A 13,241-nucleotide genomic window follows, 5' to 3' on the forward strand; every position below is an offset into this window, starting at 1 on the left:
ATCGACCGACATCCCTGGGGATGCTGAAAGACAACATCCGACGCCAATGCCTCACCATAACTTCGGACATGCTTTAAAGTGCTGTTCACAACAATATTCCTCGACTACAGCTTTGGTTGAGGAATGATGGTGGACATATTGAGCATTTCCTGTAAAGAACATCATCTTTGCTTTGTCTTACTTTGTTATGCTAATTATTGCTTTTCTGATCAGATGAAGCGCCATCTGCCGGACATTTTTTAAACTTTTTTTTGGTTCTAATAAAACCCCATGTCATTCCAAGCATGTGTGTCAATTTGTACCTCTCTATTTACATTATTCCGTGATTTATTCAGTTTTCAAATTTATACTGACTTTTTGATCACCTGGTACTAATGAAAAAAGTTGGGACAAGAGTATTACGTCTGGTATAGCCTGTGTTGAAGGTGTTTAAGATTTGAAAATGCTCCGTCAGATACAGCATTTTTTGTAAAACAATTGTTACTTTTAGGTTCCCTCTAGTACACAGATGAGCCAAAATTTTATCTTCACTATTATGTAAATTGAAGTCGGAGGAGCGAGAAAGGAAAGGAAACGAAAGGAAGTAATAATATCAGCTGCCTCGCACTTTATGCAGAATCATTGGTGAAGAGTAAAATTCCATACGGGAGTAGGATTCGAACCCAGGGTCTCATGCTTACTAGACAGTAGCGTTAACCACTGCGCCACCCAGGCACAGCATTTATCGCCAAGGCGTGGACTATCTCGCTACGCTTCCCCGCCGACGCACATTCCCTCCTAGCGCCACCTGTCCGCAGTTCCTGTCCATGCACTCCATGCTCGCTAATTTTAGATTCGCTCTGGAGGCCAAACGTAGATGTGTACCCTCAGTGAAGATTGTGGATTCATCGCCCATCGAGATGGATCAACTATATGAATAGACAACTATAAGAACAGACACCACGCATTCATATAATTTATCACCACTGTCATTAGTGAGATTCAGTGTCTCTTGGATGCATTGCGGGCACGTGACGCGATAAGGAAGGTGTATAAGCGGGACACGGGCGAGTGAGGAATCATTCCAGTGACGATTCGACCCTCAACTGGGTAATCCATTGACATAAGGGACTCTGACGAAGAACAGATTGTTATGGCCTGGCGCCAGGGAACGGGCATCTCGGAAACGGCGAAGCTGGTCGGCTGTTCGCATGCTACTGTCGTCAGCACCTATGGTGATGGTGGCAAGAGCCTATGGGACCAAACTTCTGAGGCCATCGGTCCCTAGGCTCATACACTACTTAATCTAACTGAAACTAACTTACGCTAAGAACAACACACTCACCAATGCCCGAGGGAGGATTCGAACCTCCGACGGAGGGAGCCACGCGAACCGTGGCACAGCGCCTAAGACCACGCGGCTATCCCGCGTGGCCCAGCACCTATGACAACTGGCTGAAGGACGGGGAAACGACGAGTCGTTGACAAGGTGCTGGGCGTCCATCCCTCATCACAGAATGTGAAGGTCGGAGGCTTGTCCGCTTTGTACAGCAGGATAGTCGACGATCTGTGGCGGCAGAGTACAATGCTGGTGCAGGCTGCAAGTGTTCCTGTGCACACCGATCAGTGCACACTGTTAAAAACGGTGGTCCACAGCAGACGATCTCTACGTGTTCCAATGTTCACCCAACCACATCATCAGTTACGACTGCATTGAGCACAGGATCATCGAGACTGGATCGACTGTCGATGCAAACGTGTCACTTTGTCGGATTAATCATGTTATCTGTTATAGCAGGTCGATGGTTGTGTCCAGATGTGTCGCCATCCAAGCGAACAGCTGCTCAAAACATGCTCCACACAAGGGGTCGGCATGATGAGGGCAGTGTTCTGCTACAGCGAACATGGGCCCTTGATTTCACGGCACCTGTGGTAGTACTGTAAGCTGTGTGGGCTATGTGAACACTATTACGGAGTATTTGCATCCCTTCATGCTTAATATGTTCCACAACAGCGATGCCATCTACCAGCAGGATAGATGTCCGTGTCACAAGACCAGAATCGTAGTACACTGGTTTGAGGAGCGTGATAATCGACTCACGGTGATGCCTTGGCCTTCGATAACGCCTGACATGACCCTGTGGAACACACCTGGGACGCTAAGGGGCGACAGCCCCGAGTTCACAAACCGCCAAAGCTTAACTTACGGTTATTGCGCAGGTGTCACTTATGACCGGAAACCCATCAAGGACTTAACAGATCCATAGCATCAGAATCGCTGTTGATCTTCTTGCACTTTTGGGCCACAGTAACGTAATAATGTTTGAATGATATTTCCGCCACTTGACTGTGCAAACTCCTTTATTTTATATTGCTATCATTATGTCGGGCTTAACACATTATCAAGTACAACAATGCTGGGTATTATTGGACGTTATTAAGCGAAGACATAGTTAAGATCTATTAAACTACGTGTCCCAGCGTGTATGTAAGTGCAAAATCACAGCAGTCACATAATTTTTTATTATTTCGTTCTTATACAGAGTGAATCACCTAAAATTTGCACCACATCTGTTACGGCAATGGAAATTGCTGTTGATGTGCGGTTTTCAGAGAATTGGTTGGTAGTCAGGGGCTCCTATTTTTAGCCAATAAACAGATTGTACGAGTGTTATTCGGAAAGTAATGAGTGATCGGTCGCGAAATGGAAACCACAGTGAAAAGCCGATGAAGTTTTGCACAAGTGTGTTGGGCAGTGTCTCTAGTATGCCTGTCGATCTCGTTACGTCGTTCTTTTTAGTTCTGAGCACACAGGTAGCACATAAAGATACCTAGAACAATAGTGTCTCCCGCTAAGTACGAAGGACTGGTGAGAAATTTCGCCAGAAGTTATGCAGCCAACATTACATAACTGTCGTGCGTTTTCTTCTTCAAGACAATTCTCAGCCGCATTCTGCCTGGGGCAATGAAGATGCTCCTGCATAGTTTTCAATTGGAAATGTTTTATTAACCACAATACAGCCCGTAATTGTCTCCCTCTGAGTTTCATCTCTGCTCACATGAACCGCTGGCTGTTAAGACAATATTTTGGCACAGACAACGACCTGTAGGTCAGAGTAGATGTAATCTCCCCACGGAAAATTACCCTCTACCACGCAATAATTAATAATGGTCAATCAAATCATCCACATTTATTTACGTTTGAAAAGTATCTGAGCAGATTTTCTAGTAATATATGCGCCGACAGCTCGTCGACGCCAAGGTATTTTTCTAGTACGTTTATTCTTTGGAACAACAGAGGTACAGAGATGTATGCTCCATGGTCATTATAGAGAGAGGAGAGAGAAAGGAACAGCTTCGGAAAGTATCGGTTGGAAGATTTTCGGATTGCTAAAGGAGATTTATTTACTCTTCTTCGCGCTAAAGCGAGACAGGAAAGTTTGTGCCGCTAGCGTGGTAGATAAAGAGAAAGAAGGACTTGTAAAAGTAAATTGCATGAGACTTAAAATCCACGGAAACGGAACATGTACGGAAATGGATTCAATATACAATTTTCCTCAGAAATAAGGTTTGTGACCATTTTATTCTAGAGTGAATGACGAATGCGTTCTCTGTCTGAATCATTGATGATTGTCTGGGCCCTGTACTTAATTGGGAAGTTTCAGCTGTGACGAAGAGAGCCTGCAATCTCTGAGTTTTATTGAAATCGTCCAAAAAGGCTTCGTCCACATCTGAAATTTTAGATCTGTCGTAAACTGAACGAAGTGTTCAAACGATCGATTTTCCCAACTGAATGCAGCGCTTAATAATAATAACGTATGTAAAGATCTTTTCTAGCAAGCCAGCCGCTGAATATTAAGACGAAGGGCTCCACCAGAGATTCTACTAGGCTGATTTCATGTAACTTATATTTGAACTGTACACAGATAAAGGACAGAGAGAGAGAGAGAGAGAGAGAGAGAGAGAGAGAGCGAATGGAATTCTAGAAGTTACTCAGAATCCTCCCATTAGTATAATTTTTTTGTCTGTCTTTGCAAGGATAAGCCTGATAAGAAAACCTAAGCCCTTGACTTTATTGTACAGAATTGTGTGTGAGGGTGAGAGAGCGATAAAGGCGACAGATACACTTCTGCACAGACAAAACATTACACCAAGTTAGCGGCTAGCTGCATTAACACACACACACATACTTTCATCAATTACAGTAAGAAAATTCATTAGATAGAGATTTGGCGGAAAGCACTGGCGGCTGCCTTCTAAATGGTTCAAATGACTCTGAGCACTATGGGACTCAACATCTTAGGTCTTAAGTCCCCTAGAACTTAGAACTACTTAAACCTAACTAACCTAAGGACATCACACACATCCATGCCCGAGGCAGGATTCGAACCTGCGACCGTAGCAGTCCCGCGGTTCCGGACTGCAGCGCCAGAACCGCACGGCCACCGCGGCCGGCGCTGCCTTCTATAACGAGGGTATTAGAAAGTTGGTACAACGCTACGACAAACATCTAAGTCGGATCGGCGACTATGGAGGTAAGTAGCTGAAAGTTGTAGCTAACTATTGCAAATAAAACAGTTTTGATTTTCACCGTGGTTTGTATTTCGCGCCCTATCGTTCCTTACTTTCCGAATAGCCCTCGTAAATAATACTTAGAGAGTGCATTTTTGTACAAACATACACTTTTTTTAAATCGAACAATGCCTATTGATACTAACAAACAAAAGGTAGGATAAATTGGAACGCCAGCGGTGCTTGTTGCGTGATTCTAGTGCGCGTCGTTCACGAGGTATCGTATGCTGAAAAGTTTTCCCGGCGAAACTTGTTTGTGCCATTCAACCTGCGTAGTTGCTAGGTATGGTGTTGTTGTTACGTTCACTTACATGGTGCTTGGCGTTCCTTCAGTGCATAACGTCATGCTAGTCAGCTAGTGTGTGACAGTCCAAGCAATAGTTCGTGAATGGACCAATGCAGAAAAAGCCGACATGTTCATGGTATATGGAGATTGTAGGAAGGATTGAGGACGTAGGTTGCAAGTGCTACTCTGAAATGAAGAGCTTAGCACAGGAAAGGAATTCGTGGCGGGCCGTATCAAACCAGTCAGTATACTGATGACAGAAAAAAAAAGGAAGGATGCAGTTCGTTCTCATACAGTGTATGCGGCAAGATATCCCAGTAGACGCATCTCGTGGTCGTGCGGTAGCGTCTCGCTTCCCACGCCCGGGTTCCCGGGTTCGATTCCCAGCGGGGTCAGGGATTTTCTCTGCCTCGTGATGGCTGGGTGTTGTGTGATGTCCTTAGCTTAGTTAGGTTTAAGTAGTTCTAAGTTCTAGGGGACTGATGACCATAGTTGTTAAGTCCCATAGTGCTCAGAGCCATTTGAACCATTTGAGCCATCCCAGTAGACGTCAACTATCTCGGCAATTATTTAAAAACCTCTTCAACCAGTTACGAGAAAATTGTAGTGGAACACCTAGACAACGCAACACAAGCAAACAAGTGATGAACGCTGTTGCAGTAGATCAGCACGTTAACTCCCGCGCAATCGCACGAGAAAGTGGTATGAGTCAGGCAATGGTCGTACGCATTCTCCATCGACATAGGTTCCATCCCTATTATCAAGAGATGCATGGAAACGATTACGAGAGCCGTGTTAACTTTTATACATAGGCCTTAAGAGATGGTACTCCAGATGTATCATGTATCTTGTTTACTGATGAAGCCACATTTACCAATCACGGCCAGGTAAGCCGCCGAAACAAGCCCTATTGGTCTGTTGACAGTCAACGTTGGCTTCGTTAGGTGGGGCGTCAGAGTCCATGGAGCGTAAAAGTATGGTGTGGGATAGTGAACCATCAGCTCATAGGCCCGTTTTTCATAGACGGAACACTGAACGCGCTCAAGTATCGCGGCCACCTAAAAGGCAATCTTCCACGGATGCTAGAGAACGTTCCTCTGCAGACTAGGAGGGACCTGTGCTACCACCATGATGGCTGTTCCACCCATAATGCACGAAGTACTATAGCATGTCTTCACGAAATATCATTCAAATACTATCGTTGTTATATTCTGTTGCAAAGGGAGACAATCACTTTGCTAAAAAAGCGTCTTGTTTCGGCTCATCAGTGTATATTTCGTAAGCCGTTGGAGACTCTGAATTTAATCGTATAATTTCAGGTCGACGCATCAAGAAAAGGAGGCATCCACGTTCATATTAATAATATGAAAATATCTATTTTGAATATAGTTTTTGCATAGCCTTGCCGTTTAGGTATCAAAGTAATTTACTTTTAAAGTACTAACTGGATATCCATGAACTGATTGAGATGAAATGAGTTTTCGATGTTTTGATTGTGCCGATCGATACAATGTATACGGGGTAGTAATTATTAAACTCAGTGTTAAAATGTAGTTACAACCACCTTTTACAGTAGAAAAGCACCAAAATTGACGCGTTTCGAATCAGCAGACCTTCGTCTTCAGAATTATTCTACAATAATCTTACAAAAGCGATATAAAGATAAAGCCGGCCGGAGTGGCCGAGCGGTTTCAGGCGCTACAGTCTGGAACCGGGCGACCGCTACGGTCGCAGGTTCGAATCGTGCCTCGGGCATGAATGTGTGTGATATCCTTAGGATAGTTAGGTTTAAGTAGATCTAAGTTCTACGGAACTGATGACCTCAGTGCTCAGAGCCATTTGAACCATTTGATAAAGATAAAAATATTAATAATTTGTTTCCACATCCTTTCTAATCGTGTCTTGCTATAACGTGTTTAATAGTTTCATTACATTTTTTGTAGAATAGCTCTGATGATGAAGCCTTGCTCCTTTGAAATCCGTCAGATGTAGTGCTCTGCACTCGAAAGGCGGTTGAGCCTACAGTTTAATACTGCGTTCTGTATACTTCCCATCAGACTAATTTCTTGGGGCACGCACGTTTTAAAACTCGCGGGATTAGTTATGTACCTAAAAATGGTAATTTTAGAATTTGGCCCCCTTATATAGAATTTCTGCTGACTCTGGCTGCACATTGAACAAAGAAAATTGCAAATATTTGCCGAAACATCAGATACATGGCGCTTACGGGTCTTAACACAGGCACATGCTGTAATATGAACAGTAGCGGTCCAGTTGTAGTTCCACGATGCACATCAGAAATTAGATTTTTGTCCGTCGAGACTCACCGAGATACCGCGTGGTTAACACTCTGGACTTGCATTCGGGAGGACGACGGTTCCGATCAGGTGTTGTTTTATTTCCAGAAGTTGAAAATATCGTTTCAGTTGTTAACTTGTTTTATTATCACACGACCGGTTTCGGACTGTTATAAGCCATCTTCATGTGTCCTAACTTTGTGCTGTGGCCCCCGAGCGCCGCGGTGGACGTACAGTAGGCGCGGTGCGCTACCTATGAAGCTAGTGTTCCACTCTAACGACCTCGACGTCGATGGGACGTTAAAGCCTAATCTTCCTTCGTTCATTTTTTATGATTACTCTGTAGGAATCAACACGGATTCCGGAAACAGTGATCGTGTGAGACCCAACTCGCTTTATTTGTTCATGAGACCCAGAAAATATTAGATACAGGGTCCCAGGTAGATGCCATTTTCCTTGACTTCCGGATGGCGTTCAATACAGTTTTGCACTGTCGCCTGATAAAAAAAGTAAGAGCCTACGGAGTATCAGACTAGCTGTGTGGCTGGATTGAAGAGTTTTTAGCAAACAGAACACAGCATGTTGTTCTCAATGGAGAGACGTCTACAGACGTTAAAGTAACCTCTGGCGCGCCAAAGGGGAGTGTTATGTGGCCATTGCTTTTCACAATATATATAAATGACCCAGTAGATAGTGTCGACAGTTCCGTGCGGCTTTTCGCGGATGCTGCTGCAGTATACAGAGAAGTTGCAGCATTAGAAAATTGTAGCGAAATGCAGGAAGATCTGCAGCGGATAGGCACTTGGTGCAGGGAGTGGCCGATAAACGTAATGTATTGCGAATACATAGAAAGAAGGGTCCTTTATTGTATGATTATATGATAGCGGAACAAACACTGGTAGCAGTTACTTCTGTAAACTATCTGGGAGTATGCGTACGGAACGATATGAAGTGGAATGATCATATAAAATTAATTGTTGGTAAGGCGGGTGCCAGATTGAGATTCATTGGGAGAGTCCTTAGAAAACGTAGTCCATCAACAAAGGAGGTGGCTTACAAAACACTCGTTCGACCTATACTTGAGATTGCTCATCAGTGTGGGATCCGTACCAGATCGGGTTGACGGAGGAGATAGAGAAGATCCAAAGAAGAGCGGCGCGTTTCGTCACAGGGTTATTTGGTAACCGTGATAGTGTTACGGAGATGTTTAGTAAACTCAAGTAGCAGACTCTGCAAGAGAGGCGCTCTGCATCGCGGTGTAGCTTGCTCGCCAGGTTTCGAGAGGGTGCGTTTCTGGATGAGGTATCGAATATATTGCTTCCCCCTACTTATGCCTCCCGAGGAGATCACGAATGTAAAATTAGAGAGATTCGAGCGCGCACGGAGGCTTTCAAACAGTCGTTCTTCCCGCGAACCATACGCGACTGGAACAGGAAAGGAAGATAATGACAGTGCCACGTAAAGTGCCCTCCGCCACACACCGTTGGGTGGCTTGCAGAGTATAAATGTAGATGTAGATGTAGACAAGATTAACGTGCTGGCTTCAGACTGTTAGTGGGTTTTTGCTCCTATCGTAGGCCTGCGTAAGTTTTGCGTAAGCACGTGTTACCCCAAGCAGAGACATACTGAAAGAACAGGAAAAGAATGGAGTAGGAAGGCGGGTGATAACAAGAGATGGTGGAACCTACTCCTGCTGTGTGGTCGGCGGGTACTCACAATCTCGAGGATCTTGAGAATAAAGCCCGGCTGCTTGAGGTCCTTCACCTTGACGGCGAACATCTTGGCCTGCATGTCTGGAGCACACCGAGGCGAGGCGGTGGACTGCGGTCTGGTGGATGCAGAAGCTCCGCCGGCCAAGCGATGCTGTGGTGTGTGTGTGTGTGTGGGTGAGCACACTGCCCACGCCACCCGGCACGTTGCCGCAGCAAACAGCTAATGGACGACTTCCCACGGCGGCGGCCGACCCCGCAATGCGACCTCTTTCTTTTGCTTCTGCTGCTGTCTTTTGTTATTTGTCAGCTCGTATGACATCGCAAACTATCAAATACGAAGAACGTTATAGGACACGTGCGTATTCGAAAATTCGGTGCTGGCGGACATGAGTGGAAACTAAGTTTCTAAAAGACTGAGCGACAGGGTAGCTACAATTAAACTTTCGCTAGTTGAGTTAGTGTAGACGTAAAGCTATTGACCGTATGCGTGTCCAGTTTTTAGGAATGATGTTCAGGTAATGCGCTGCAAGACTTGCGTTCTTAGTATTGTTAGTGTCATGACTTGCCGTTAGGCGCCAGTATTGGTACGGTGACATAGGGTTGAAACACAAACATCAGTGTGAATTAAAACTGCAGACGGCTTTTTTTTTTTTCGAAACAGCAACTGTGCTGCTGCTCTTCGCTAGATCGACGAATTAGAGGATTTTCAATTCAATTCAATTTATTACTACGAATTTCAGATCTGTTATCTGTAAACTCTACGAAGGTCGTACACACTCGTTACTCATGTTATGTTATGTTATGGTAACCGGGGACCTAGAAACGACGGAGAGGCTCCGTCCCCGCCGCAGCCGCAATGGTCCACAACCCCTCGACGACTACCGCAGTCTACTTCACCCCTCCGCCGCCCCACACCGAACCCATGGTTACTGTGCGGTTCGGCCCCCTGTGGACACGTCTCACACCAGACGAGTGTAACCCCTATGTTTGCGTGGTAGAGTAATGGTGGTGCACGCGTACGTGGTGAACTTGTTTGCTCAGCAATCGCCGACATAGTGTACCTGAGGCGGAATAAGGGGAACCAGCCCGCATTAGCCGAGGCAGATGAAAAACCGCCTAAAAACCATCCACAGAGTGGCCGGCTCACCGGACCTCGACACAAGTCCGCCGGGCGGATTTGTGCCGGGGACCAGGCGCTCCTTCCCGCTCCGGAAGGCCGTGCGTTAGACCGATAGGCTAACCGAGCGGGCTTCGTTAATCATAGTGACATACAATGTTTAATATTTTGTATGTAGTAGTTAATTGTGTTAACAGTAACCATTGGTAATACTAATGTAGAAATAAAACAGATCATTTGAAAGATAAGATTCAAATTAACCCAAGTTGCAAGTAAATAACTTCCATGTTACATTACTAGATACGTTGCTGGCAGCCTCGGAAGAACTCGAGGTTTGCGACTAACTACAACTATACCTACTTCTAAACCTATTGTTGCTGCACTATTCTACATCATCCACACTGGTATGTGCGTGCCTCGGCAATCCTCGATTAACGCATACCTGTGTAGTGGCCATAGCAGTCTTTCTTTTATTTTTATTTTGTTTTTCTTGAAATTTCTCTTAATTAAATTTGTACGTACCTATCTTTATCTATAATTGAGAAAACGCTTCTTGAGACCTTTTGACATTATTTTGATGTTCATAAGATCCACTTGATCTTATAGACAGAAAGTTAAGCAGTAGCATTTTAGACGTCGAATGTGTTGTCATTGACCTTAGTCCACAAGTTTTGATCACTTACAGTTGTTTTCAGATCTCATTCTGATTGTCTTCAGTCTCCATCCACCTGAAAAAGGGGGCGTCTGAGAGCGACATGATCAGCAGAACCTTGCTCTCTTCATTCACAGATTGGTGTGCTACTACATCCCACTCTATACAGGTGTTTGGGATATGGACCGTGACTTGTTAATAGGTGCACCACACCTCGAGTAGGGGCAATGTCGCGCAGTTTGAGCCTGTTCCTGATGCTTGGGAATATGCCGTAAATACCCCTTGCAGTACTCCTAGTGTCCCACTCAGACTGCCAAATTAGAGGATTACGGAGAGGTTCTCTTTCCGCACCGGGGTTGAAGAACATGTTTCGGAAGTTCGAAATAACTAAATACAGAAAACGAACCACCAGAGATGCATCATCAAACTGATTTATTTCAAACGATTAGTTTCAGCCCAAAACTCACGCCATCTTCAGCTCCACTAAAGCCAAAAAAGTACTTTCATTCCTTAGCCCATGTATCGTACAACCGGTATAATATTAGTTGCCGTGGACTGCATACACAAGGAGTGTATACTCCGCGACGTGGCGATAACACATGTGGTGGTACGTTTTCTTTATTTGTGTCATCAGCCGCTGTCCTATGTCCACGAGAACGATGGACTTCTAAAAATTCGTATTAACTGGCGAATTGGCTGTTGCTCCTGGGAGAGGCCAACGAACAATTGCGGCTCAAGTTGTTGAAATAGTTACTGTTGCCACGGCTGAGAATACCGGACGCAATTTGCGATCTTGAAGTAGTGCACGAGTTGTGTCACGAAAGCTGAACATTCCATGGTCCATCTTTAAAAAAATTCTTCGAACAATTGCGAATTGGTTTCTCTCGACGGTTCCAGGCTGTCGTGGATGCAGATTATCGTCACATTGAGCAACATTTGCAAAATTAAACGTAAACGAGATGTTGCCCTCTCACTTGGAAATTAAATTGCGTTTTTTTCGATGGTTTATTCGTTATTTTTATTCCGCACGTCTACAAAGTTTCATTGTCCTACGATGACTCGTTTTTCGTGGGAAACCTTCTCAACTACTAGCGAAAGTTTAGCTACAACAAGCGCCCAGTACGAAGACTGCTGACTATCGACATTACAACTGCAGGAAAGATGGTCAATAACGAAATTTTACTTTCCGTACTTCGGCAGTATAGTAGGAATTTTATGTAATTAAATTTCTTGTCTATCTGGAGGTTTCAACGGTACGAAATTTAGTGTTCATTGCCGCTATCTCGAACAGCAAGAACATTTCCAACGCTGAACTGGGCATGGGGATGGCTGCGACATTATACGCTGCATCCTCTCTACGCCAGTAATGGTGACGGATCTGTGCGATGTGCCAGTCTATCGGCAACCAATGACGACGTGTTGTCGGTGGGTGAGATTTCTGCAGAAAATGCAATATTTGCTTAAAAATTTTCATCCCCTGTTTAGCTCCCTTAGGAACTGAGTTTCCAGAAACATTCAAAATTATAATTATTATTTTTTTTCCTTTCTAGCTGAGAGGTCAAATAGTACTTTTCATGGATGTAGCTTTAAAAACGCTCTAGTAGTTTTTTGGTAAAGATTTATTTAAAAAAACTTTCACCCACTATTATAGTGTTTCAAAAACACTGAAACGCTGTTTTTTAATTTATGAAAGAGAAACAAAATACTGATTGTTGTAGTTCTAGCTTCAAAATTGCTTTAATAGCGACATATCTTCAAAAAACCTTTCATCCTCTAATTTTGAAACATCAATTAGTAAACGATGTCTGCAGTATAAGATCAACACCATCTCCAAATTTAAAGCTTCTATCCTTAGCGGTTTGGGCTGGCTGATGATGAGTCAGTCAGTGAGTCAGTCAAGATAGTTCCTTTAATATATAAAAATATACATGTAGTTGCTAGGGGCGTAAACACACTAATGGGGGTGCCGGGGCAAGTACACGCCCTAGCTGATTAAAAGTATCCGTACACCCCCACGTACAGGGTTATTACAAATGATTGAAGCGATTTCACAGCTCTACAATAACTTTATTATTTGAGATATTTTCACAATGCTTTGCAGACACATACAAAAACTCTAAAAGGTTTTTTAGGCATTCACAAATGTTCGATATGTGCCCCTTTACTGATTCGGCAGAAATCAAGCCGATAATCAAGTTCCTCCCACACTCGGCGCAGAATGTCCCCATCAATGAGTTCGAAAGCATCGTTGATGCGAGCTCGCAGTTCTGGCACGTTTCTTGGTAGAGGAGGTTTAAACACTGAATCTTTCACATAACCCCACCGAAAGAAATCGCATGAGGTTAAGTCGGGAGAGCGTGGAGGCCATGACATGAATTGCTGATCATGATCTCCACCACGACCGATCCATCGGTTTTCAAATCTCCTGTTTAAGAAATGCCGAACATCATGATGGAAGTGTGGTGGAGCACCATCCTGTTGAAAGATGAAGTCGGCGCTGTCGGTCTCCAGTTGTGGCATGAGCCAATTTTCCGCGGGCTACGCGTGAAACTTGCCCGCACGCGTTCAACCGTTTCTTCGCTCACTGCAGGCCAACCCGTTGATTTCCCCTTACAGAGGCATCCAG

The 13,241-nt window shown here is 44.4% G+C and overlaps 1 protein-coding gene across 2 annotated transcripts in view; it reads right to left on the reverse strand.

Moving 5' to 3' along the window:
- The window catches only part of LOC126092086 (uncharacterized), a 43,296-nt gene extending 34,288 nt beyond the window's left edge, over positions 1-9,008 (reverse strand). The window contains exon 1 of one of the 2 annotated variants that reach the window (XM_049907508.1): positions 8,851-9,008. In XM_049907508.1, coding sequence (XP_049763465.1) covers positions 8,851-8,925 — 75 coding nt within the window. In that variant the 5' untranslated portion in view covers positions 8,926-9,008. The remainder of the gene's footprint in view (positions 1-8,850) is intronic. The other variant, XM_049907507.1, reaches the window with a different exon arrangement.
- Positions 9,009-13,241: the final 4,233 nt, after the last annotated feature.

This window comes from Schistocerca cancellata, chromosome 7, assembly GCF_023864275.1.
Source record: "Schistocerca cancellata isolate TAMUIC-IGC-003103 chromosome 7, iqSchCanc2.1, whole genome shotgun sequence".
NCBI lineage: Eukaryota > Metazoa > Arthropoda > Insecta > Orthoptera > Acrididae > Schistocerca > Schistocerca cancellata.